This window comes from Pseudophryne corroboree, chromosome 2 (genome assembly GCF_028390025.1).
Source record: "Pseudophryne corroboree isolate aPseCor3 chromosome 2, aPseCor3.hap2, whole genome shotgun sequence".
Classification (NCBI taxonomy): Eukaryota; Metazoa; Chordata; class Amphibia; order Anura; family Myobatrachidae; genus Pseudophryne; species Pseudophryne corroboree.
The window spans coordinates 433,161,907-433,188,641 of NC_086445.1; the positions used below are offsets into that span (position 1 = coordinate 433,161,907).

The window sequence follows — 26,735 nt, forward strand, 5'->3', positions numbered from 1 at the left end:
ACACAGGGAAGGAATATCCAGGGCTTATGGTCAAGCCTGGAGACATCACTTCACATAAATATCCTGAAGCTAAGGGACATTTACAATGCTCTAAGCTTAGCAAGACCTCTGCTTCAAGGTCAGCCGGTGTTGATCCAGTCGGACAACATCACGGCAGTCACCCACGTAAACAGACAGGGTGGCACAAGAAGCAGGAGGGCAATGGCAGAAGCTGCAAGGATTCTTCGCTGGGCGGAAAATCATGTGATAGCACTGTCAGCAGTATTCATTCCGGGAGTGGACAACTGGGAAGCAGACTTCCTCAGCACGACCTCCACCCGGGAGAGTGGGGACTTCACCCAGAAGTCTTCCACATGATTAAAAACTCGACAGGTATTGCGCCAGGTCCAGGGACCCTCAGGCAATAAGCTGTAGACGCTCTGGTAACACCGTGGGTGTACCAGTCAGGGTATGTGTTCCCTCCTCTGCCTCTCATACCCAAGGTACTGAGATTGATAAGATGGAGAGGAGTAAGCACTATATTCGTGGTTCCGGATTGGCCAAGAAGGACTTGGTAACCGGAACTTCAAGAGATGCTCACGGAGGATCCGTGGCCTCTACCTCTAAGAAGGGACCTGCTCCAGCAAGGACCCTGTCTGTTCCAAGACTTACCGCGGCTGCGTTTGACGGCATGGCGGTTGAACGCCGGATCCTGAAGGAAAAAAGGCATTCCGGATGAAGTCATCCCTATCCTGATCAAAGCCAGGAAGGATGTAACCGCAAAAACATTATCACCGCAATTGGCGAAAATATGTTGCGTGGTGCGAGGCCAGTAAGGCCCGACGGAGGAAATTCAACTGGGTCGATTCCTACATTTCCTGCAAACAGGAGTGTCTATGGGCCTGAAATTGGGGTCCATTAAGGTTCAAATTTCGGCCCTGTCAATTTTCTTCCAAAAAGAACTAGCTTCAGTCCCTGAAGTTCAGACGTTTGTAAAAGGGGTACTGCATATACAGCCTCCTTTTGTGCCTCCAGTGGCACTTTGGGATCTCAATGTAGTTTTGGGTTCCAAAAGTCACATTGGTTTGAACCACTTAAATCTGTGGAGTTAAAATATCTCACATGGTAAGTGGTCATGCTGTTGGCCCTGGCCTGGGCCAGGCGCGTGTCAGAATTGGCGGCTTTATCCTGAAAAAGCCCTTATCTGATTTTCCATTCGGACAGGGCGGAATTGAGGACTCGTCCTCAGTTTCTCCCCAAGGTGGTTTCAGCGTCTCACCTGAACCAACCTATTGGTGGTGCCTGCGGCTACTAGGGACTTGGAGGCCTCCAAGTTGCTAGACGTGGTCAGTGCCCTGAAAATATATGTTTCCAGGACGGCTGGAGTCAGGAAATCTGACTCGCTGTTTATCCTGTGTGCACCCAACAAGCTGGGTGCTCCTGCTTCTAAGCAGACTATTGCTCGTTGGATTTGTAGTACAATTCAGCTTGCACATTCTGTGGCAGGCCTGCCACAGCCAAAAATCTGTAAATGCCCACTCCACAAGGAAGGTGGGCTCATCTTGGGCGGCTGCCCGAGGGGTCTCGGCTTTACAACTTTGCCGAGCAGCTACTTGGTCAGGAGCAAATACGTTTGTAAAATTCTACAAAATTGATATCCTGGCTGAGGAGGACCTGGAGTTCTCTCATTTGGTGCTGCAGAGTCATCCGCACTCTCCCGCCCGTTTGGGAGCTTTGGTATAATCCCCATGGTCCTTACGGAGTCCCCAGCATCCACTTAGGACGTTAGAGAAAATAAGAATTTACTTACCGATAATTCTATTTCTCATAGTCCGTAGTGGATGCTGGGCGCCCATCCCAAGTGCGGATTGTCTGCAATACTTGTACATAGTTATTGTTACAAAAATCGGTTTATTATTGTTGTGAGCCATCTTTCAGAGGCTCCTCTGTTATCATGCTGTTAACTGGGTTCAGATCACAGGTAATACGGTGTGATTGGTGTGGCTGGTATGAGTCTTACCCGGGATTCAAAATCCTTCCTTATTGTGTACGCTCGTCCGGGCACAGTATCCTAACTGAGGCTTGGAGGAGGGTCATAGGGGGAGGAGCCAGTGCACACCAGATAGTCCTAAAGCTTTCTTTAGATGTGCCCAGTCTCCTGCGGAGCCGCTATTCCCCATGGTCCTTACGGAGTCCCCAGCATCCACTACGGACTATGAGAAATAGAATTATCGGTAAGTAAATTCTTATTTTTTTTAATCTTTTTCTTAAACTTTTTTTATACTTTACCATCCATGTGGACTACAATTGGGAATAGAAATCTGTGCCGAGCACAGTGGTAGCAGAGCGAGGACCTTGCCCAAAGCATGGCGAATGAAGCAAGCCATGTGAGGGGACATTGTACACTAATGGGGCTTGTTTGTGGCAGAAAAGGGACAAAACACCCCAAAAAACAAACAAATTGTGTCTACCTTTTTTTGTGTCTACAGTTTACACGTCTACCTTTTCCAACTGTCTACGTATTGTATGTTGACCTTTGGCCATGTTGACCTAATAATTGTCTACCATTAGTGGTAGATCTATTGACTGTAGACCTTTTTAGTGTTGATCTAATAATCTGCATCCAAGCTATGACATATGGGAGCCCTATGTAAATAAGCACATGTAATCCAATAGTACAGATTTGTTGTTGAACAAATTGTTGATAGCAAGCAACCCGTTAGATATTAAAGTAGCAATCCCATATACAATGTTTTTATTTTTAAATAGCTAGTTGTTTACTGTTTTAAACAGCATTTTTCATAGCAGTCTATATTTCAGTAATTATCTCCTTTTCAAAATTTCTCAGGACTGCAAGCAAAAATGTTTGTCAGTTACAGTAAGTCAGGGGTAGAGGGTGTTGCAGTGCTGATAAAATTCAGAGGGATGTTTCAAACCTCTCTACTCACAAAATCATGTGCAAGAAGACTGTAGTTAACATGTATTTAGTTATTAATAGTTTCTTATAGTGCAGCGAATTCCGTTGCGCTTTACAATTGGAAATAACAATGATATTACAAAACTGGGTAATAACAAACAGTCATAGAGGTAGGAAGGCCCTGCTCGTAAGCTTACAGACTATAGGGAAATAGGCATGGATACACAAGGATAGGTGCTATCTATTGCATAGTTGTCCACCAGATTGCAAAGGTTCTTGGTGGGCTGTATGATATGGTCATACAGCAATGATGAACCGGGGTCGAGAGGAAGGATGAGTAGACGTGAGGATATGTGTGGACCGTGCAGAGTGGATGCAACTTGATAGGAAGGTTTATGAAAGTTATGTGGGCAGTTCTGGAATTTGATACGCTTGCCTGAAGAGGTGAGTTTCAGGGAACGCTTGAATGTTTGGAGACTAGAGGAGAGTCTGTATGTGGTAGGGCATTCCACAAAGTGGGTGCAGCCCAATGAAAGTCTTGCAATTGTGAGTGGGAGTGAGTAATGAGTGTGGATGAGAGACGCAGATCTTGTGAAGAGCGAAGAGGTCGGGTTGGGAGATATTTTGAGATAAGCGTTGGTGTAGTTTTTTAATGGCCTTGTGTGTGAGTAAAAGTATTTTATATTGAATACGGTAGAATACAGGTAACCAATGGGAGGGACTGACAGAGTGGATCTGCAGACGATGAACATCTAGCAAGGAAGATTAGCCTCGCAGCTGCATTCAGAATGGATTGTAGTGGTGAGAGTCTCATTTTGGGAAGACCAGTTAGGAAACCATTGCAATAATCAATGCGGGAGATAATGAGAGCATGGATTAGAGTTTTAGCAGAGTCTTGTGTAAGTTATGGTCGTATTTTGAATATGTTTTTTTAGATGCATGTAACATGATTTTGAGACAGATTGAATATGGGGAACAAAGGACAGATCGGAGTCAAGGATAACGCCTAGGCAGCGAGCTTGTGGGGTAGGGTAGATTGTTGACTTTTCAACAGTGATAGAGATATCAGGTTGGTACCTACTATTGGCCGGTGGAAACATAACTCTGTCTTTGAAATAATAAGTTTGAGGTGGCAAGATATCATCCAAGAGGAAATGGCAGATAGGCATTCAGTGACACGGCCCAGTACAGATAGGGACAAATCTGGGGAGGATAGGTAGATTTGAGTATCATCTGTATACAAAAGAGCTGATTAGTTTACCAAGAGATGAGGTATAGATAGGGAAAAGCAGAGGACCCAAGACTGAGCCTTGCGGTACTCCAACTGAAAGAGGTAGCGAAGAGGAGGTAGATTCAGAGAAGCGAACACTGAAGGAGCAATTAGATAAGTAAGATAGGAACCAAGAAAGGGTTTTGTCTTTAAGACCTAGGGATTGTAGTGTTTGTATGAGAAGAGAGTGGTCAACAGTGTCAAAGGCAGCAGATAGTTCTAGAAGAATAAATAGTGAATAATGGCCTTTAGACTTCGTAGTGACCAAATCATTAACCACTTTAGATCTCTGTGGAGTGTTGGGAACGGAAGCCTGACTGAAGTGGGTCCAATAAATTGTGTGAGTTAAGAAAGTGTGTGAGTCGAGAGTAGGCAAGTCTCTCAAGTAGCTTAGAGAGACAAGGGAGCTGAGAGATAGGGCGGTAGTTTGAGAGAGAGTTAGGGTCATAATTTAGTTTTTTCAAAATGGGAGTAATCACTGCATGCTTGAAGAGTGAAGAAAAAATACCCTGGGTGCAGAATCTGAGAGGGCGCAGAGATGGGTACCCTGCCTCCCCTCTTTCCTCTCAGCCCTAAGGGGCTACCTTCTGCCAGGTCCAAGATCCCTCACTGCAGGTACCCGCTCCCCAGCACCACCAATGTGGACTCCTGGGAAACTTCCCCCTCCCTTGGCAACTAGAACGCAAATGAATGAGGCCGGGGGGTGACTATGGACTCTCCAGCTGCCCCCATTCATTTCCCGAGCGCTGGTCCATGGCCACTCACACACTCCTGTGCCTGTGTAAGCGATGTCTGCCCCCAGGCCTGTTCCCCAGTGCCTCTCCCTTAAGGGGCTACCTACTGCCAGACTGCAGGCCTCTGCTCCTCAGTACCACCAATGTGGACTCCCGGGAAACTACCCCCGCCAACTCTATATGACAGAACTACTGCTGCCTCCCAAAGAGTGGTCCTAGGTCCAACTTTCATGCAGGGCTTTGTAGTCCTACAGCAGTTGGCCAGTCGGAGTCAAACCCTACCGCCCTTCCCCCATGTGTCTGATACAGTGACTGCATGGCTTATATCAAGTATATATCACCAGCCAGTCCTAGATACTCCTCCCTGCAGCCAGGATACCCCACATTGTGTATCCCCCCTCCCCAGAAAGTTGGTACTCCTCCTCTTTAATTGGCCCTAGGTCCTGACTGGCATACTGGGCTATGTAGTCATACAGCAGTTGGCCAGTCAGAGTCCCCCACAATACTGTATCTGAGGTGCATGTTAGTTTTCTTGTGTTCCTATCCATTTTCCTATGGAATGCATGCTGGATGCACCCTGACAGTGCTGTTTGTCACTTTTCCAACTGTTTACTGTGTTTTTGACATGGTTCCAAAGAGTGTGTGTGCGCGTGCATGGGGGGCCGCCAAATTACTGCCTTGCCCCGGGTGCCAAAAATCCTAGTTTCGGCCCTGTAGACACCCACACATATAATATTTGCACAAACAAAGAAAGCACCTAGAGTTTCTAATCAGACAATCAGATGTGGTTCACTAGTGTTGGTGATATTCATCATCATCACATATTTGTACCAGCCCTCAGGCTACTGTAAATGCTACAAATCCGAAAGGTGTATATGTGTCTGTCTGCTGGTCTACATTTCATAGCAATACCAAATACATGCTTACTATACCCTCTTCCCTCATGTGTTTACCCTTTTCTTAGGGTGTGTACACACGGTGAGATTTTTTCTTCCGATTCTGACTATATAGTCAGAATCGGAAGAAAAGTTAGTGCAGATCACAAGGTGACAGTCACCTTGCGATCCCGATTCGATGCGCGGTCGGCATCGAAATAAAAAATAGACTGTGCAGGCAAGTCAATTTTGGCTATCTCTATAGAAGAGATAGTCAAAATCGGGACTTAGCCAAAATCGCACATAGCAAGTATCGCAAGCACACTCATTATGTGCTTGCGATACTGGCTAAGTGCCGACCCGGCCCCTGTCGCATGGTGAGAATCGGGCATAGCCCGAATCTCACCGTGTGTACACACCCTTACTTTAATAATCTTTAGCTGAACCAAATTCTGCAGCCAACTGCCACCTATACGTATTCCAGTGTCATCTGCTGATGTAGCTATGTTTATTTACCCTGTACTTGTCCTGATACTTATTCCAGTGTCATCTGCTGATGTAGCTATGTTTATTTACCCTGTACTTGTCCTGATACTTATTCCAGTGTCATCTGCTGATGTAGCTATGTTTATTTACCCTGTACTTGTCCTATATTGTCTTCAACTGTAAGTTGCTGTTTTCCTGTTTTGATTATTTGTTTATGTACTCTGTAATTGGGCGCTGCGGAACCCTTGTGGTGCCACATAAATAAAGGATAATAATAATACCTTGCCTATGTTAGAACTCCCCTTTCCTCCACCTGTCTAGCCTAACCAGTTGCATGCAGTGCTAAGTGTCAGAATCTTACAAATTTGCATAGCCGTATACTGTTTTATGTAATTTACATAATGAAAGCTGGCATAGAACTCTTGAGTCAGCCTAATTTTATTTGTGTATGTGCATGCATGCATATATATATATATATATATATATGTATGTATATATATATATAATTAGACCAGATGTTCTCAAACGTGGTCCTCAAGGCACCCCGACGGTCTAGAATTTAAGTTTATCCATGCTTGGCCACAGGTGACTTAATTAGCATTGCTGAGCCATGGATATACATAAAACCTGGACCATTGGGGTGCCTTGAGGACCGCGTTTGAGAACCTCTGTATTAGACAATACAATAGACATAGATTGTAAGCTTGCGAGCAGGACCTTCCTAACTCTGTCTGTTAGTACCCATTTTTTATTCTATTACTGTTGTTCCAATTGTAAAGCGCAACAGAATATGTTGCGCTATATAGGACACTGTTAATAAATAAATCTGGGAAGTGCAGTACTGACTCTCAGCGCTGTGGTTCATGAGTTCACCTGTGTAGAGTTTCTATGTTCTCCTCACGTTTTTCACTTTTCTCATACGTCCTAGAGGATGCTGGGGACGACATCAAGACCATGGGGTATAGACGGGATCCGCAGGAGACATGGGCACTCTAAAGACTTTTCATTGGGTGTGAACTGGCTCCTCCCTCTATGACCCTCCTCCAGACCTCAGTTTTAGAAATGTGCCCAGGTCGACTGGATGCGCTCTGAGTAGCTCTACTGAGTTTCTCTGAAAAGACTTGTTAGGTTTTTTATTTTCAGGGAGATCTGCTGGCATCAGACTCCCTGCTTTGTGGGACAGAGGGGGCAGAAGCAGAACCAACTTCCTCAGTTTCATGGCTCTGCTTCTGGCTGACAGGACACCATTAGCTCCTGAAGGGAACTGAACGCTAGCCGTGTCTAGATGCTCACTCCCACAGCACGCCGTCACCCCCCTCACAGAGCCAGAAGTCAGAAGACAGGTGAGTATGAGAAGATTGAACTTCAATCAAGTAAGTGACGGCTGAGGTACGACGCGGCTGGCGGGAGCGCAGCGCTCCATTGCTGCCCACACACACAGGCACTGCAGGGTTCGGGGGGCGCCCTGGGCAGCAAAATACCTCTATAAACTGGCTAATAGGGGGCATAAGATGCCCAGGCACAGCCCTACCCCCGCCAGTATAAATATTACAAACAGTCACTGAGGTAAAAAGGGCGGAGCCTCTTCCTCAGGCAGCCAGCACACTGCTCAGCACCTTTTCTCTCTCTCTCCTCAGGCTGCAGAGATATAGCTGGTCCTCCTCCACTTCTGACTACAAGTATTCAGGGTGTAAATAAGGGGGGCACAAGCGATTTGGGTGCTTTACATATGTGTTTTACTTTGTAAAGAGCGCTGCATGTCAGTGGGCATTCTGTGTTCACAAACATTAAATACAGGCGCTGGGGTTGTGAGCTGGCTGCTCCTATACTGTGTCCTCTGACAGGTTTTACTGTGGGTCTGTCCCCAAATAAGTCCCAGTGTGTCTGTGAGTGCTGTACAAGTGTGAGGCATATCTGAGGCAGGGAGTTCCTTCCCGGAGGAAGCCATTTTAGGGACACACAGTTGTTATGTGGTGGCGCTACCGGCACACCAAGAGCCTGCATGGGTGAAAGAGCTACGTGACAGTATGCATCTGATTAACCGTAGATTGGATAAGTCTGAATCTAAGGCTGCATGCTGGAGAAAATTGTGGAAGATGTGATTTTTCAGGATGCTGTTATTCCTTATGCGGGCGGCCCCTCTGGGTCACATAAGAGACCATTTTTAAATGTTGTAAACACTGATACCGACACGGATTCTGATTCTTGTGTCGACGATAGTGAATCCAGAGAGAGAGATCATAAATTGGCAAAAAGTATACAATATATGATTGTGGCTATAAGGGACGTGTTGGAGGTTACAGAAAGCACTCCTGTACCTCAGGAGAAAGCTTATTTATGTAAGGAAAAGAAATCCAAAGTCATGTTCCCTCCTTCACACGAACTAAATGCTCTGTTTGAAGGGATGTGGATGAATCCTGATAAAAAAATGTTGTATTCCCAAAAGGATTCACATAGCTTATCCTTGCCCGGTTGAAGACAGGAAAAAATGGGAGTCACTCCCTGTGTTAGACAGTGCACTTTCCAGGTTGACAAAGAAGGTAATTCTCCCTGCTCCTGGCACGGCTTCTCTTAAAGAGCCGGCAGAACGCAAAATGAAAATGACATTGAAATCCATTTATGTTACCAATGGTACACTGCTCAGGCCCACTATTGCCTGCGCATGGGTGAGTCGCGTTATTGAAAAATGGTCAGAAAGCGTGTCATCAAAAATTGACACGATTGATAAAGATGAGATACTCCTTAAGTTAGGGAATATCAAGGACGCTACCGCCTACATGCTGGAAGCAATGAAGGATATTGGACTCTTGAGTTCACAAGCCGCTACGATGGCAGTATCGGCTAGGCGGGCCTTATGGATTCGCCAGTGGAACGCGGATGCAGATTCCAAAAGAAACATGGAGGCTCTCCCATATAAAGGTGAGGCCTTATTTGGCTACCGCAGATAAGTCAACATTTTTGCCCTCTGCGCCTGGACCGGCAAAAAAGACCTATCACCCGCAAATGCAGTCCTTTCGGCCCAATAAATACAAAAAGATGAGAGGTTCCCTCTTCTTTGCAGGTAGGGGAAGGGGAAAGAAGCCCACACCGGCTCCAGGTTCCCAAGAGCAAAAGTCTACCCCTAATTCTGCCAAATCCCCAGCATGACGCTGGAACTCCCTTGCGGGAGGCCGCTTGGGTTGGGGCACGTCTCAAACTCTTCAGCCAGGATTGGATTCTATCTGGCCTGGACCCCTGGGTGTTGCAAATAGTATCCCAGGGATACAAACTAGAATTTCAAGACGTTCCCCCATGCCGATTTTTCAAATCGACCTTGCCAGCTTCTCCGCCAGAGAGAGAAGCAGTAACAGCGGCAATCAAAAATTATGTCAAGACCAGGTCATAATCCTGGTACCGTTGTCACAACAAGGGCGGGGTTTTTATTCAAGCCTCTTTGTTGTTCCGAAGCCGGACGGCTCGGTCAGACCGATCTTAAATCTAAAAGATCTGAATTTCTTCCTGAAAAGGTTCAAGTTCAAGATGGAATCACTTCGGGCGGTGATTGCCAGTCTGGAGGAGGAAGACTACTTGGTGTCGGTGGACATAAAGGATGCTTACCTGCATGTTCCCATTTATGCTCCTCACCAGGCTTATCTGAGATTCGCGATTCAGGATTGCCATTACCAATTTTAGACGTTACCTTTCGGTCTCTCAACGGCGCTGAGGGTATTCACCAAGGTGATGGCGGAGATGATGGTCCTCCTTCGTCAGAAAGGAGTCAATATAATCCCTTATCTGGACGACTTCCTGATAAAGGCGAGCTCCAGGGAGCAGTTATTACAAAACACATCCCTCTCCCTGTCAATACTCCAACAACACGGGTGGATCATAAATTACCCAAAGTCACAGTTGGAACCGACGACAAGGTTGTCTTTCCTTGGGATCATACTGGACACAGAAGTTCAGAGTATTTCTTCCGCTGGAAAAGGCTCTGGAAATCCAGAAAATGGTAAAACAGATATTGAAACCATCAATTGTGTCGATCCATCAGTGCATTCGGTTGTTGGGGAAGATGGTGGCGGCCTATGAGGCCATACAGTTTGGCAGGTTCCATGCCAGAGTATTCCAGTGGGACCTGTTGGACAAATGGTCGGGGCACACCTAGACATGCACAGAAAGATAATCCTGTCGTCAAAAACCAGGATTTCGCTCCTGTGGTGGTTGCACAGCTCTCACCTGCTAGAGGGACACAGATTCGGAATTCAGGACTGGGTCTTAGTAACCACGGATGCAAGTCTCCGAGGCCGGGGAGCAGTCTCTCAGGGAGAAAACTTCCAGGGACGTTGGTCACAACAGGAAGCCTGCCTTCACATAAACATTCTGGAGCTAAGAGCCATTTACAATGGCCTTCAACAAGCGGTACATCTTCTTCAAGACCGTCCCGTGCAGATCCAGGCGGACAATGTAACAGCAGTCGTATACATAAACAGGCAGAGCGGAACGAAAAGCAGAGCGGCAATGGCAGAGGCGACAAAAATCCTCCACTGGGCAGAAAAACATCTACAAGCTCTGTCGGCAATATTCATTCCGGGAGTAGACAACTGGGAAGCAGACTTCCTCAGCAGACACTATCTCCATCCAGGAGAGTGGGGCCTCCACCAAGAAGTCTTCGCAGAGGTGACAAGTCTTTGGGGATTTCCTCAAATAGACATGATGGCGTCTCGTCTCAACAAGAAGCTTCAGAGATACTGTTCCAGGTCGAGAGACCCTCAACCAGTAGCAGTGGATGCACTGGTGACCCAGTGGGTGTTTCCGTTAGTGTATGTTTTCCCTCCACTTCCGCTGATCCCAAAAGTACTCGGGATCATAAGAAGGACAAGGGTTCGAGCAATCTTCATTGCCCCACACTGGCCAAGAAGGGCTTGGTACCCAGATCTTCAGCAGTTACTCATAGGAGATCATCGGCCTCTTCCTCCTCGGGAGGACCTGCTGCAGCAGGGGCCATGTGTGTACCAAGACTTACCGTGGCTATGTTTGACGGCATGGCTGTTGAGCACCGTATCCTAGCCAGGAAGGGTATTCCTAAGGAGGTCATCCCCACCCTTATTCAGGCCAGAAAGGGAGTAACGTCAAAACATTACCATCGTATTTGGAGAAAATGTGGGTCTTGGTGTGAATCCAAGAAGGCTCCTTCGGAAGAGTTTCACTTAGGACGTTTTCTCCATTTTTTGCAGGATGGTGTGGAGGTGGGCCTACGATTGGGATCAATCAAGGTCCAGATTTCGGCCTTGTCAGTATTCTTCCAAAAACAATTGGCCTCTCTTCCAGAGGTTCAGACCTTCGTGAAAGGGGTTCTGCACATCCAGCCTCCATTCGTGCCTCCAGTGGCACCATGGGACCTTAACGTGGTATTGCAGTTCCTTCAATCGGATTGGTAGGAGCCTCTACAAAAGATAGAGTTGAAGTTTCTCACTTGGAAAGTGGTGATGCTTTTGGCATTGGCATCCGCAAGGCGGGTGTCTGAATTGGGGGCCTTGTCTCACAAGAGCCCTAACCTGATTTTCCATGGGCAGAGTTGCGAACTCGACAACATTTTCTTCCTAAGGTGGTTTCTGCTTTTCACATAAACCAACCTATTGTGGTGCCAGTAGTTACTGACACATTCACTGATTCAAAGTCTCTAGATGTGGTTAGAGCTTTGAAAATCTATGTTGCTAGAACAGCTCGTATACGGAAAACAGAGGCTCTGTTTGTCCTGTATGATCACAACAAGATTGGCTGTCCTGCTTCCAAGCAGACTATTGCACGTTGGATTAGAAATACGATTCAGCAAGCTCATACTACGGCTGGATTGCCGTTACCGACGTCGGTAAAGGCCCACTCCACTAGGAAGGTGGGCTCATCCTGGGCGGCTGCCCGAGGGGTCTCGGCATTACAACTTTGCCTAGCAGCTACTTGGTCAGGGACAAACACATTTGCTAAGTTCTACAAGTTTGACACCTTTGCCGATGAGGACCTAAAGTTTGGTCAATCGGTGCTGCAGGGTCATCCGCACTCTCCCGTCCATACTGGAGCTTTGGTATAGACCCCATGGTCTTGATGTCGTCCCCAGCATCCTCTAGGACGTATTGGAAAATAGGATTTTGATAACCTACCGGTAAATCCTTTTCTCCTAGTCCGTACTTTACCTGCAGTTTAGTTATTACAGTTACACAAGTTGTGTTATCTTGGTTTCAGCATGTTGCTGCAATTAGTTCATGCTTGTTGGAGTGTGTTATGTTGAATGCCATGTGTGCAGCATGGTTGGGGGTGTGAGTTGGTAGATATCTCACCACTGGTTAAGTAATTCCTTTCCTCGAAATGTCAGTCTTCCTGGGCACAGTTCCTACAACTGAGGTCTGGAGGAGGGGCATAGAGGGAGGTGCCAGTTCACACCCAATGAAAAGTCTTTAGAGTGCCCATGTCTCCTTTCGGATCCTGTCTATACCCCATGGTCTTGATGTCGTCCCCAGCATCCTCTACGGACTAGGAGAAAAGGATTTACCGGTAGGTTATCAAAATCCGATTTTTTTGTTCCACAATTAAAGACCTAATGAGAGGTTAATTGGCTTGTGATGCAATTAACCTGTAAATGTGTCTGGTGGTGCATATAGATTGTAAGTTCCACTGGGACAGGGATTGATGTGGATGAGCACTTTATCATTATTTTACCTACAGTATTTGCTGGCGTATAAGACTACTTTTTTGCCCTGAAAAACATGCCTCCAAGTGGGGGGGTCGTCTTATACGCCGGGTGCACTTCAGTTGGGATAGACATAACTGCCATAGTGGCCTTCCGATACTCGCCCGGTGCCCATAGTGGCCTCCCGATGCCCGCCCACCTCATTCTACTCACCATCCAGTATCGCGCGATATCCAGTGCGGCCGCGGCGGGTCACTAGTGCCAATTACAGGGAGATGCAGGGACTGGCCGGAGGCGCTGCCGTCGCGTTGTGGCCGTACAATGGTGACAATGACAGGTACTGTAATGGCACTAATACTAATACTAATGGCACTCATGTGAAACCGGTAACACTAAATGCACACAGGGGTATACTTTTATACATTTTACAACTTTTTTCTCGCCCCCTCCCCCCTTCTTATGCATACCTTGATATACTTGATATACTTGATATATTGATGTACTCCCTATCCAAATCTCTTATCAGGTCATAATATACAGTATGCCACAAATCTGATGTTCTTTTACGTTTTATTTGGTGTGTGGAAGGGGGTAGTCTTATACGGCGAGTATATAACAAACTCTATATTTTGAGTGGAAATGTTGGGGGTCGTCTTATACGCCCAGTCGTCTTATACGCCGGCAAATACGGTATGTGTTTCCTATGTTACTACTTCATTATTCTATCTATTATTTCTCTAACGTCCTAAGTGGATGCTGGGAACTCCGTAAGGACCATGGGGAATAGCGGCTCCGCAGGAGACTGGGCACAACTAAAGAAAGCTTTAGGACTACCTGGTGTGCACTGGCTCCTCCCTCTATGACCCTCCTCCAGGCCTCCGTTAGAATGTTGTGCCCGGCCGAGCTGGATGCACACTAGGGGCTCTCCTGAGCTCCTTGAAAAGAAAGTATATTTTAGGTTTTTTATTTTCAGTGAGATCTGCTGGCAACAGACTCACTACTACAAGGGACTTAGGGGAGAGAAGCGGACCTACCTGCTTGCAGCTAGCTTGGGCTTCTTAGGCTACTGGACACCATTAGCTCCAGAGGGATCGAACACAGGCCCAGCCTCGGTCGTCCGGTCCCGGAGCCGCGCCGCCGTCCCCCTTGCAGAGCCAGAAGCAAGAAGAACGTCCAGGAAATCGGCGGCAGAAGACTCCGGTCTTCATTAAGGTAGCGCACAGCACTGCAGCTGTGCGCCATTGCTCCCTGTGCACACCACATACTCTGGTCACTGATGGGTGCAGGGCGCTGGGGGGGGGGCGCCCTGGGCAGCAATTAGAGTACCTTAAGAGTGGCAAATCACACATAATATAGCCTAATAAGCTATATATGTGTAAAATACCCCTGCCACATTATGATTATAAGAGCGGGAGAAGTCCGCCGAAAAAGTGGCGGGGCTATCTCCCTCAGCACACTGGCGCCATTTTCTCTTCACAGTGCAGCTGGAAGACAGCTCCCCAGGCTCTCCCCTGTAGTTTTCAGGCTCAAAGGGTTAAAAAGAGAGGGGGGGGCACTAAATTTAGGCGCAAATCTGTGTATTATAGCAGCTATAAGGGAAAAATCACTGTGGGTAGTGTGAATCCCTGCATTATATAGCGCTCTGGTGTGTGCTGGCATACTCTCTCTCTGTCTCCCCAAAGGACTTTGTGGGGTCCTGTCCTCAGTCAGAGCATTCCCTGTGTGTGTGCGGTGTGTCGGTACGGTTGTGTCGACATGTTTGATGAGGAGGCTTATGTGGAGGCGGAGCAGATGCCGATAAATGTGATGTCACCCCCTGCGGGGTCGACACCTGAGTGGATGGACATGTGGAAGGAATTACGTGACAGTGTCAACTCCTTACATAAAAGGTTTGACGACATAGCAGATGTGGGACAGCCGGCTTCTCAGCCCGTGCCTGCCCAGGCGTCTCAAAAGCCATCAGGGGCCCTAAAACGCCCACTACCTCAGATGGCAGACACAGATGTCGACACGGATACTGACTCCAGTGTCGACGACGATGAGACTACTGTACATTCCAATAGAGCCACCCGTTACATGATTACGGCAATAAAAAATGTGTTGCACATTTCTGATATTACCCCAGGTACCACAAAAAAGGGTATTCTGTTTGGGGAGAAAAAAGCTTCCAGTGGTTTTTCCCCCATCTGATGAACTAAATGTGTGAAGAAGTCTGAGTTTCCCCCGATAAGAAACTGGTAATTTCTAAAAGGTTACTAATGGCGTACCCTTTCCCGCCAGAGGATAGGTCACGTTGGGAGACATCCCCTAGGGTGGATAAAGCGCTCACACGTCTTGTCAAAGAAGGTGGCACTACCGTCTCAGGACACGGCCGCCCTAGAGGAGCCTGCAGATAGAATGCAGGAGGCTATCCTGAAGTCTGTATATACACACTCAGGCATTTTACTGAGACCAGCTATTGCTTCAGCATGAATGTGCAGTGCTGCAGCTGCGTGGTCAGATTCTCTGTACCTTAAGACAGGGACACTATTGCTAACCTTAGAGCATATTAAAGACGCAGTCTTATACATGAGAGATGCACAGAGGGATAATTGCCGACTGGCATCTAAAATAAACGCAATGTCCATTTCTGCCAGGAACTCGGCAGTGGACAGGTGATGCTGATTCTAAAAGGCACATGGAAGTTTTGCCTTACAAGGATGAGGAGTTGTTTGGGGATGGTCTCTCGGACCTCGTTTCCACAGCTACAGCTGGGAAATCAACATTTTGCCCCATGTTCCCTCACAACCAAAGAAAGCACCGTATTATCAGGTACAGTCCTTTCGGCCCCAGAAAGGCAAGCGGGTTAAAGGCGCGTCCTTTCTGCCCAGAGGCAGAGGGAAAAAGCTGCAGCTTACAGCCAGTTCCCAGGAACAAAAGTCCTCCCCCGCTTCCTCTAAGTCCATGACGCTGGGGCTCCACAGGCGGAGCCAGGTACGGTGGGGGCCCGTCGCAAGAATTTCAGCGACCAGTGGGCTCGCTCACGGGTGGATCCCTGGATTCTACAGGTAGTATCTCAGGGGTACAAGCTGGAATTCGAGACGTCTCCCCCTCGCCGTTTCCTCAAATCTGCCTTGCCGACAGCTCCCTCAGACAGGGAGGCAGTGCTGGAGGCAATTCCCAAGCTGTATTCGCAGCAGGTGATAGTCAAGGTACCCCTTCTTCAACAGGGACGGGGTTACTATTCCACAATGCTTGTGGTACCGAACCGGACGGTTCGGTGAGACCCATTTTAAATTTGAAATCCTTGAACACTTATATATGAAGGTTTAAGTTCAAAATGGAATCGCTCAGGGCGGTTATTGCAAGCCTGGACGAAGGGGATTACATGGTATCACTGGACATCAAGGATGCTTACCTGCATGTCCCCATTTACCCCCCTCACCAGGAGTACCTCAGATTTGTGGTACAGGACTGTCATTACGAATTCCAGACGTTGCCGTTTGGTCTGTCCACGGCACCGAGGGTATTTACCAAGGTAATGGCAGAGATGATGATACTCCTTCGAAGGAAGGGAGTTATAATTATCCCGTACTTGGACGATCTCCTTATAAAGGCGAGGTCCAGGGAACAGTTGTTGATCGGAGTAGCACTAGCTGGGGCAGTGCTACAACAGCACGGCTGGATCCTGAACATTCCGAAGTCGCAGCTGGTTCCTACAACGCGTCTACTGTTCCTGGGGATGGTTCTCGACACAGAACAGAAAAAAGTGTTTCTCCCGGAGGAGAAGGCCAAGGAGTTGTCATCTCTAGTCAGAGACCTCCTAAAACCAAAACAGGTGTCGGTGCACCATTGCACGCGAGTCCTGGGAAAGATGGTGGCTTCTTACGAAGCAATTCCATTCGGAGGGTTCCATGCAAGGATCTTTCAGTGGGATCTGTTGGACAGGTGGTCCGGATCGCATCTTCAGATGCATCGGCTGATAACCCTGTCTCCAAGGGCCAGGGTGTCGCTGTTGTGATGGCTGCAGAGTGCTCATCTTCCAGAGGGCCGCAGATTCGGCATACAGGACTGGGTCCTGGTGACCTCGGATGCCAGCCTTCGAGGTTGGGGGGCAGTCACACAAGGAAGAAACTTCCAAGGACAATGGTCAAGTCAGGAGACTTCCCTACACATAAATATTCTGGAACTAAGGGCCATTTGCAATGCCCTAAGTCAGGCAAGACCCCTGCTTCAAAACCAGCCGGTGCTGATCTAGTCAGACAACATCACGGCGGTCGCCCATGTAAACCGACAGGGCGGCACAAGAAGCAGGATGGCAATGGCACAAGGATTCTCCGATGGGCGGAAAATCATGTGTTAGCACTGTCAGCAGTGTTCATTCCCGGAGTGGACAACTGGGAAGCAGACTTTCTCAGCAGACACGACCTCCACCCGGGAGAGTGGGGACTTCTTCCAGAAGTCTTCCAAATGATTGTACACCATTGGGAAGGGCCACAGGTGGACATGATGGCGTCCCGCCTCAACAAAAAGCTAAAATGTTATTGCGCCAGGTCAAGGGACCCTCAGGCGATAGCTGTGGACGCTCTGGTAACACCGTGGGTGTACCAGTCGGTGTATGTGTTCCTTCCTCTGCCTCTCATACCCAAGGTACTGAGAATAATAAGAAGGAGAGGAGTAAGAACTATACTCGTGGTTCCGGATTGGCCAAGAAGATCTTGGTACCCAGAACTTCAAGAAATGATCTCAGAGGACCCATGGCCTCTGCCGCTCAGACAGAACCTGCTGCAGCAAGGGCCCTGTCTGTTCCAAGACTTACCGCCGCTGGTTTGACGGCATGGCGGTTGAACACCGGATCCTAAAGGAAAAGGGCATTCCGGATAAAGTCATTCCTACGCTGATTAAGGCTAGGAAAGATGTGACCGCAAAATATTATCACCGCATATGGCGAAAATATGTTGCTTAGTGTGAGGCCAGGAAGGCCCTAACGGAGGAATTTCAACTGGGTCGATTTCTGTACTTCCTACAGTCAGGAGTGACTATGGGCCTCAAATGGGTTCCAGTAAGGTCCAGTTTTCGGCTCTGTCCATTTTGTTCCAAAAAGAACTGGCTTCATTGCCTGAAGTTCAGACTTTTGTTAAGGGAGGGCTGCATATTCAGCCCCCGTTTGTGCCTCCAGTGGCACCGTGGGATCTCAACGTGGTGTTGGATTTCCTGAAGTCGCATTGGTTTGAACCACTTAAATCCGTGGAGCTAAAATACCTCACGTGGACAGTGGTCATGCTGTTGGCCTTGGCGTCGGCCAGGCGTGTATCAGAATTGGCGGCTTTGTCATGCAAATGCCCTTATCTGATTTTTCATAAGGATAGGGCGGAATTGAGGACTCGTTCCCAATTTCTCCCAAAGGTGGTTTCAGCTTTTCATTTGAACCAGCCTATTGTGGTGCCTGCGGCTACTCGTGACTTGGAGGATTCCAAGTTGCTGGACGTAGTCCGGACCCTAAAAATCTATGTTTCCAGGACAGCTGGAGTCAGAAAGACTGACTCGCTATTTATCCTGCATGCACCCAACAAGTTGGGTGCGCCTGCTTCAAAGCAGACTATTGCTCGCTGGATCTGTAGCACGATTCAACTTGCACATTCTGTGGCTGGACTGCCGCATCCTAAATCTGTAAAAGCCCATTCCACGAGGAAGGTGGGCTCTTCTTGGGCGGCTGCCCGAGGGGTCTCGGCTTTACAACTTTGCTGAGCAGCTACTTGGTCGGGGTCAAACACATTTGCTAAAGTCTACAAGTTTGATACCCTGGCTGAGGAGGACCTAGAGTTCGCTCATTCGGTGCTGCAGAGTCATCCGCACTCTCCCGCCAGTTTGGGAGATTTGGTATAATCCCCATGGTCCTTACGGAGTTCCCAGCATCCACTTAGGACGTTAGAGAAAATAAGATTTTACTCACCGGTAAATCTATTTCTCCTAGTCCGTAGTGGATGCTGGGCGCCCGTCCCAAGTGCGGATTGTCGGCAATACTTGTATATAGTTATTGTTTAACTAAAGGGTTATTGTTGAGCCATCTGTTGAGAGGCTCAGTTATATTTCATACTGTTAACTGGGTATACTATCACGAGTTATACGGTGTGATTGGTGTGGCTGGTATGAGTCTTACCCGGGATTCCAAATCCTTTCCTTATTGTGTCAGCTCTTCCGGGCACAGTATCCTGAGGTCTGGAGGAGGGTCATAGAGGGAGGAGCCAGTGCACACCAGGTAGTCCTAAAGCTTTCTTTAGTTGTGCCCAGTCTCCTGCGGAGCCGCTATTCCCCATGGTCCTTACGGAGTTCCCAGCATCCACTACGGACTACGAGAAATAGATTTACCGGTGAGTAAAATCTTATTTTATCTTTGATATAAAAAAAAGTGTCACCAATTTGTCATACACTTCATTTTCACAGAACCAAAAGATTCTCACACAACCATCATTTACGAACCTACAATACCGAGATTCAGGTGTTTATGAATGTGAGACCAGCCTTATGGAAGTTGATGGTCTAAGGAGAAAAAAGATACTCAGACTTACTATAGAAGGTTAGTAACACTTGCGGATACAGCACATCCATCAACAAAACAGTGGGCCTGATTCAGAGAAGTACACAAGTACATTTGCAGTTTGGAATTGGCACGACTTTGCTGCAGAAATATGCCAATGCTGCCGCTGCCTGGAAGTGTAGTGAGACGCCAACCGTCGGCTTTGCAGGTCCAAGTGGCTGCGTACAAATCTCTAGCGCTGCTCGCAGGTCAACCAGTTATTGAACTTCTGAGTGGCCTTATGGTTGTGCAGCATGGTTGGATGGCGGAGCCACTGTTACTGCAGATGCAGGCTGAGATACGCCCTGAAAATGGTCGCGACACGTTTGCATTTTTGCGCCACACCTGTTACATCCCCCAAATGGTCCCTGACTATCAATCACTTTGCAAACAAATCCTCTCTGCGACCACTGCGCAAGGCCATCGCGGCGCATGTCCAATTCTGAATCAGGCCCAGTGCCCGATATTGGTATTTGTGGTATTGTCTTGTCGACATATTCTATGTTTCTATGATGACATGCATATATATGCCTATTAATATTGCCTATTAGGATAGGACCACATTATGCAAGCACTTAGTATATATTTTTTTTAATTTTGTAATTTTAAAATTCTATTTGCCCCTTTAAGGAAAGCCACGGATCAAACTGTCCAAAACAACAAATGCTGATGGAAAGTCAAAAACAATCCTCTATGAGGTAGATGGATTTCCAAAACCTGAAGTGCAGTGCCTCAGTTTGGGCAATGGAGTGTACTTAAACAAAGTGAGTAATGGTGCTCAAATTTCCATCAGTCAGTATGACAATGGTATAATACTGTATACAGATATAGGCATGCTCATCTTACTGCGATGTAGCATGCTGCATCGCATGCCAGGCTGTGACTATTTTCAGGCAGCGATCGCTCCATTAATTCCATATGGAGCGATCGCAGACTGCAAATAGTCGCAGCCTGGTGAGCCATGTAGCAGGCTGTGTTGCAGCAAAGATGAGCACGGCTTCATCTGTATCTTTTGTATCATTAACGACTTACCTTGCAGATTCCTATAAATATAAATACATTTCATTACTGTTCATGTGCAGCTGCGGTGTATATTTGTAATCCATAGTATAAATTAAATATATTATAACTCATGGGGTAAATGTTCTCATTAATGCAATGTATAGCCATGTGGAAATGGACCTTTTAAGGTGAAACATTTCCTTGGGGTACATTAAACAAAGTCTGTGTATTTTATTACCCATTGAACAGCAAATAAACCCTTCTTATGTATGTAGCTAATTGCAGATTAGTGCAAGTTTCATAAACTTGAAGCAGAGGTCACAATCACATGGGACCTATTTTCAGTTGCCTGTTTACAGGCCCCACTTGAATACTGCTGTTTGCTTTAAAGGCCAGTAAATGGCTTATGCTTTTTTTCTTCCTACTGTATATTAAAAGGATATCTTACACAAGTCATAGCTGCTGCAGCAATGCTGTAATCGTGAGAAGCTTACTGTAACAAAATACAAATACTGTAGATATATTCATAACATTACCAGGTGTATTTTGGTTCAAAACCGCAAAATCGCTTTTTATTACATTTCTCTTACTATAGACTGAAGAGACCGCATTAAGTAATGGAAGATATTCTGCCAAAATCATCATTTCCCCAGAAGAGAATGTCACTATAATCTGCAGCGCTGAAAACAGATTGGGGAAGGAAACCTTTTCTCTAAACATCTTCGCCAGTAAGTACGGGTTCCAAATTCCAAAATATTTCTCCTAGTAAGTTGGCAAAAAAAAAAAAAATGCTTTCATTTGTAACAGTCATCCTTATTGGTTCTCATCTGTATCTGTTATCATTCAAAATCCTACCATATTGTAAGTGTAGTTTTACCATAAATTCAGTCCATAGTCCACGTTGTATAGTATTGTGTGTATGGATGGAAGGATGACCAATGAAATGTGCATATGACAGCTTACAGTTAAATTGTTGCAGAAAGAAAAAGCAAAGGCCTCTGAAATACAGAATTAAAAGAGAAAGGATGACGATCCGACCTAAGCAATCTGATTTACAGTCTAAATTAAGCGTTAGCTGTGAATTGGGAATTATCACTATGTAATTCTCCTTTATCTGTATTAACCTTGTCATCGCATATAGAGGAAAATTCTGTAAAGAATATTTGGTTAGTAGTTGACTTATTATATCAGTGAAAAAGTGAAACATGTTCAATTGTTTTACTTGCACTAAGGGATAAGTAGTTTCATTGACGCCGATTAACACACTTTATGATGGTGAAGGTGACTTTCATACTTCATCAGAAATAGTTTTTTAATTTCACCTCTCAATTTTGCCTTTCAGTCAACAGCCCAGAGCCAATTGATCCTAATGATAGAAGTGGTAAGTATAGTAGAGTAAGGCGTTTTCCAGTTTCCTCTCAGTGCACTCCCTTTTCGTTTCTTCCTGATTTTGCACAGCACAATATCAATGATGAGAACGATCTTTCTGCTGCACTTTAACTCTTAGCAGGCTGTTTCTGTGTTACTGTCTTTGTAAGTCAGATCTTCTGCTTGGGAAGGTGAAAAGAACATGCGGAGTGGTGGGGGTGACTGTAGCTGCTGTGTATATTGTTTTGCATACCAAATACTTGCATCGTACGTGAAGAAATACAATTAGTATGTGTCTGCACTGAGAGAATGATATGAAGCAAGTCTCAAAGTCATCCTTGTATCTCATGTTTTTTTTAAGGGAAAGGTAAATTTACAGAGCCGTTCAAATGGTTTCTCATTTTCATGTATCAGATTTGTTTGTTTTACGGTGTTTGTAAATCTCAGGCTTTTATTATATCTGCCATGGGCTTTGTTTTACTCCAATCCTATTTCTTTCTATTACCACAACTACTTTTCTAGGTGACAGTAACGACCATGCAAAACTTATTGTGGGAATTGTTGTCGGCCTTCTACTAGCTGCACTGGTTGCTGGATTAGCTTATTGGATATACATTAAGAAATCAGGGTAGGTGAACATTGCATTTGTTTCATTTGTATTTTTATCTCTATATCCATTTTTGTTAGGATTAGAACAATAAGTAATCCTTCTGGATCTGTCAATAGAGACTCTGTAAAGTGTGATCATATGTGAATATAATATATAACGACTTAATTCACTGAGATTTAAGATTGTGAATCATAGTGACATGTTTTTCGGCCTTATTCCATGTTTAAAACTTAAAAACAACATTTTAAATGTTAGTTTTTACAAATCTGTGTGGTATTCCCTGACATGCAATGGGTAAGTTGGTACCTTACGAGAGCTCCCTCTATAGCTGCATTATTAACCACCCCACCCCATCCCTGCAACACATGCCTGACATCCTGCGTGAACCCACACAACACACGTCAAGCCACTCTCTCGAAACCCGTTAGTCCCTCCCACATAAGTATTTCCAACACTGAAAATATCCAAAATGCTCCTGGTCCTGAGCATTTTGGCTATGGGAGACTCCATATCTCTGTGTGTGTGTGTGTATGTATGTATGTATGTATGTATGTATATGTATGTGTGTATATATATATATATATATATATATAATATATATATGTGGACAAAAAGATGAGGTGGTAGAGAGCGACCAAAGGTGCCAAATAATACTTAAAAGCAGAATGGTAATATAAAAAGAGTATACAAATTTATTGCAATGAAACGCACTACACAAAAATGGTTGTAAAAACACACAAGCTCATATAAAAAGATATATATATATATATATATATATATATATAACCCATATGGAAACAACAAAATAAAAATAAAAAAGTACAAAGTTAAAAAAATAAAAAAATGAAAACAGAGCATTGTAACATAGAACTTAAAAACCTTTGAAGTATCACTTTAGCATACAGGATAAAAGAGTATACTAAAAAAGTTTCTAAAAGCCATAAAAGAATATAAGGCGTTCATAAGGATATAAAAGAGGAATCGAATAGCTTAACTTATTGATGAGGTTAGACCTAAGAGTAGCACCCAACGCGTTTCGTCCTATCTGGACTTCATCGTCCAGATAGGACGAAACGCGTTGGGTGCTACTCTTTGGTCTAACCTCATCAATAAGTTAAGCTATTCGATTCCTCTTTTATATCCTTATGAACGCCTTATATTCTTTTATGGCTTTTAGAAACTTTTTTAGTATACTCTTTTATCCTGTATGCTAAAGTGATACTTCAAAGGTTTTTAAGTTCTATGTTACTATGCTCTGTTTTCATTTTTTTATTTTTTTAACTTTGTACTTTTTTATTTTTATTTTGTTGTTTCCATATGGGTTATATATATATATAATCTTTTTATATGAGCTTGTGTGTTTTTACAACCATTTTTGTGTAGTGCGTTTCATTGCAATAAATTTGTATACTCTTTTTATATTACCATTCTGCTTTTAAGTATTATTTGGCACCTTTGGTCGCTCTCTACCACCTCATCTTTTTGTCCACATAACCACTTTCATAGGTAAAGATACCAATACCTATATTTACTTGAGGTAACGAGTTGGCACTCCCTATTAAAAGGGAGTGCCAACACAACTAGCAGCTTTTTTACACATTTTTGCAAGGTTCCCATCCTAGTGGTATACATATTAGATACTGCATCCGTGGCGCTGATATCTTTCCAGTACATATATATATATATATATATATATATATATATATATATATATATATATTTGACATTATCCAGGACAACTAAGCTACTAGAATTAGTAGTTGTTTGTCTTCGTTAAAACTGCCTTGAATCTATTTTTCCTCTGTAGTGATTGTTAGACCTCTAAGTCATCAGATAGGAATTACATTGTCTGAATATTTATGCCCTTATGTAAACAGTGGCCATATCCTAATGATGAGGGTCTGTGTACATGTCCTTCATATATGCTAATTGCACTGCTCTGGCCGACACACAGTATTTAAACTTGTTATGCATTTCTTTCTTCCAAAATATACATAGCACTTCCAGGGACCAGGGTGCGTTCTTGATTTGTGCGTTGTCTGTATGAAGTGTACAACATAGCTGGGTTAGGTGATTTGTATATGTAAAACAAAGGATTTATCGCACATCCGCCATCACTGCTGTTTGATGTAGAAAATAAGAATGCAGCTGTTGTAAAGACAATTACACATTGCAGAAACTAGAGCTGGCTATACTGTTGATATTCTGTTATAGACAAGTACAAATATTTATGCGGATGCCACTCTAGACGTACACTGCAAAATGGAAGCGCTTAAATTATTGGAGATTTCCAAAGGCTATATATAAAAAGTACGGTTGGTACTCCTTATATAGCCATCTCCAGAGTGCACATTAAAAAAATATTTTTTTTCTCAGCTCTAAAAGCGATTGGTCAGAAGGTATTCTGTAGCTGGCAGTGTAAGTGTTCTAGGTTATGTATCATTTTGCACAGTCTGGTTTCATACTTTAGTTAAAATCTCATGTGTAACCTAGGGTTGTGTGTATAAATTGTGTGAAGAACAGTAAATGGCTAAGGCTTGTACCTGCAGCTCAGCTATATGAGCATTTTTATTTCTTTATTTTAAATCCAGATAGGCAAGTGAAAAATCTTGTTTTTATAAAGATGTGATCTAAAAAAAACATAAAAAACAATCTTCATATTACTGTATAATAGTTACAGATTGTCATATGAATGTAGCAAGTGGGTGTGGTTAGGTGTGCACATACTTATGTATATGTGAAAGGGCTCTTAATCTCTAGTGTACATTGGCATGGGTTGGGTTACTATATATGTTTATCTGGAGACTACTAATGCTTCTTTCATTTTAAGTAGATTTACCATACTATCCCTTTAAACCGGGACACTCCTGAATCACACTGGCTCTGTGGCTGGCTGACTTCAAGCCTGCATTTCACCTGGTTTTATTCAGCTAGAGAACCTGTGTAATTTATGTGTGTCCCGAATTTAAAGTGATAAGGGCCCCATACACTAGACTGATAATGCCCAATTTCAGCCCAATTTGGGCCAATATATTTGGTGAAATCGGGCATTTTCGGTATGCTTTTCCCCCGATCCGATGCGCGTTTCCGTGAGCATCGGATCGGATCCCCCTAGATCTGACATATCACGAGTGCTGCACTTGTGATATGTCGGATCCCGCAGTAATGGATGGGAAAGTAAAACATATATTGTATGCAAAAAAAACTGCATACAATATATCTAATACTATCCTGCCAATGGGGAGGCTGCCAGGAGGTTGGAGGAAATCTTATATGACATGACGGACCGTCATGTCGTATAAGTATATGGGGCCCTATAGTTAAAAGTAGGCTTACCATACTAACGTGTCTCTCAAAAGTTTTCCACAAAGACCTAGTTGCCAAGAATATAAATTAACTTATAATGTTGCATAGTTTGTATTGTTTAATTTCTACTAGTTGTATACTTGAGGCAATGGAATAGCTGGCAGCTCTCTACCATCCTGTCCTGATGTCAAGCAATCATATTGATACCACTACTATTATCATTTTTATCCTTTATTTCTATGTACTATATACGTCTCTGTTCCGCTAGCTCATTTTACTAAGCTATTGGCCACCGAGCAGTTTTTCATTTTGTGTTGCTGTCAGCCATTTCTATGGTCTCTCTCAGCCCCCCATACCTCTGATATCTGCATACCCTCCAACTGTACCTTTTTTGGCCAGTACAGTACCGTTTTTTGATGGTCTCTTCCAGCTAAAAGGGTCCTTGTAACGGTTTTCAGTGCGTCCCTTTACAATGTCAGCCTATGGGAGCACCACTAGACCACGCCCCTTTTCTGATTTTGTAACCGTTTTCAGGTGGGCAGTGTATAAGGGTATGTATCTGCAGAGCTCTATGGTTACCTGTACAGTGTTCTGTCTGGATATATATAGTGAAGTAAATGATAAAATGTTTATCAGTATACGTCACTCTTGTTTTGTATCAGGACATGGCTTTTGCAACTCCCTATGAAATCTACGAACTCTTAAGTCTCACCACTCAGGGTTCATTCACACACATACACTGGGAAAATTGGGAAAATTACATCATCTTCATTCATTCAAAACAAACATTATATCCACTTCTGTAATTCATAGTAATGCTAATCCGTTTGAAGACCTTCCAACTGTACTTCACAGCCTTCCAAGGCCGGAAACTCTCCAGTCATCATGAGAATTTGACTTTTAACATAGCAGATTCTATCCAATGTTAGAAAAGATGATCACACAACTGTAAAATTATTAAATGAACTGTC

At 44.8% G+C, this 26,735-nt stretch overlaps 1 protein-coding gene across 2 annotated transcripts in view; it reads left to right on the plus strand.

Moving 5' to 3' along the window:
- Nucleotides 1-26,735, plus strand: part of ALCAM (activated leukocyte cell adhesion molecule) — a 203,556-nt gene that overhangs the window by 145,393 nt on the left and 31,428 nt on the right. The window contains exons 10-14 of one of the 2 annotated variants that reach the window (XM_063953608.1): nucleotides 19,346-19,478; nucleotides 20,109-20,242; nucleotides 21,076-21,208; nucleotides 21,823-21,861; nucleotides 22,371-22,476. In XM_063953608.1, coding sequence (XP_063809678.1) covers nucleotides 19,346-19,478; nucleotides 20,109-20,242; nucleotides 21,076-21,208; nucleotides 21,823-21,861; nucleotides 22,371-22,476 — 545 coding nt within the window. The remainder of the gene's footprint in view (nucleotides 1-19,345; nucleotides 19,479-20,108; nucleotides 20,243-21,075; nucleotides 21,209-21,822; nucleotides 21,862-22,370; nucleotides 22,477-26,735) is intronic. The other variant, XM_063953609.1, reaches the window with a different exon arrangement.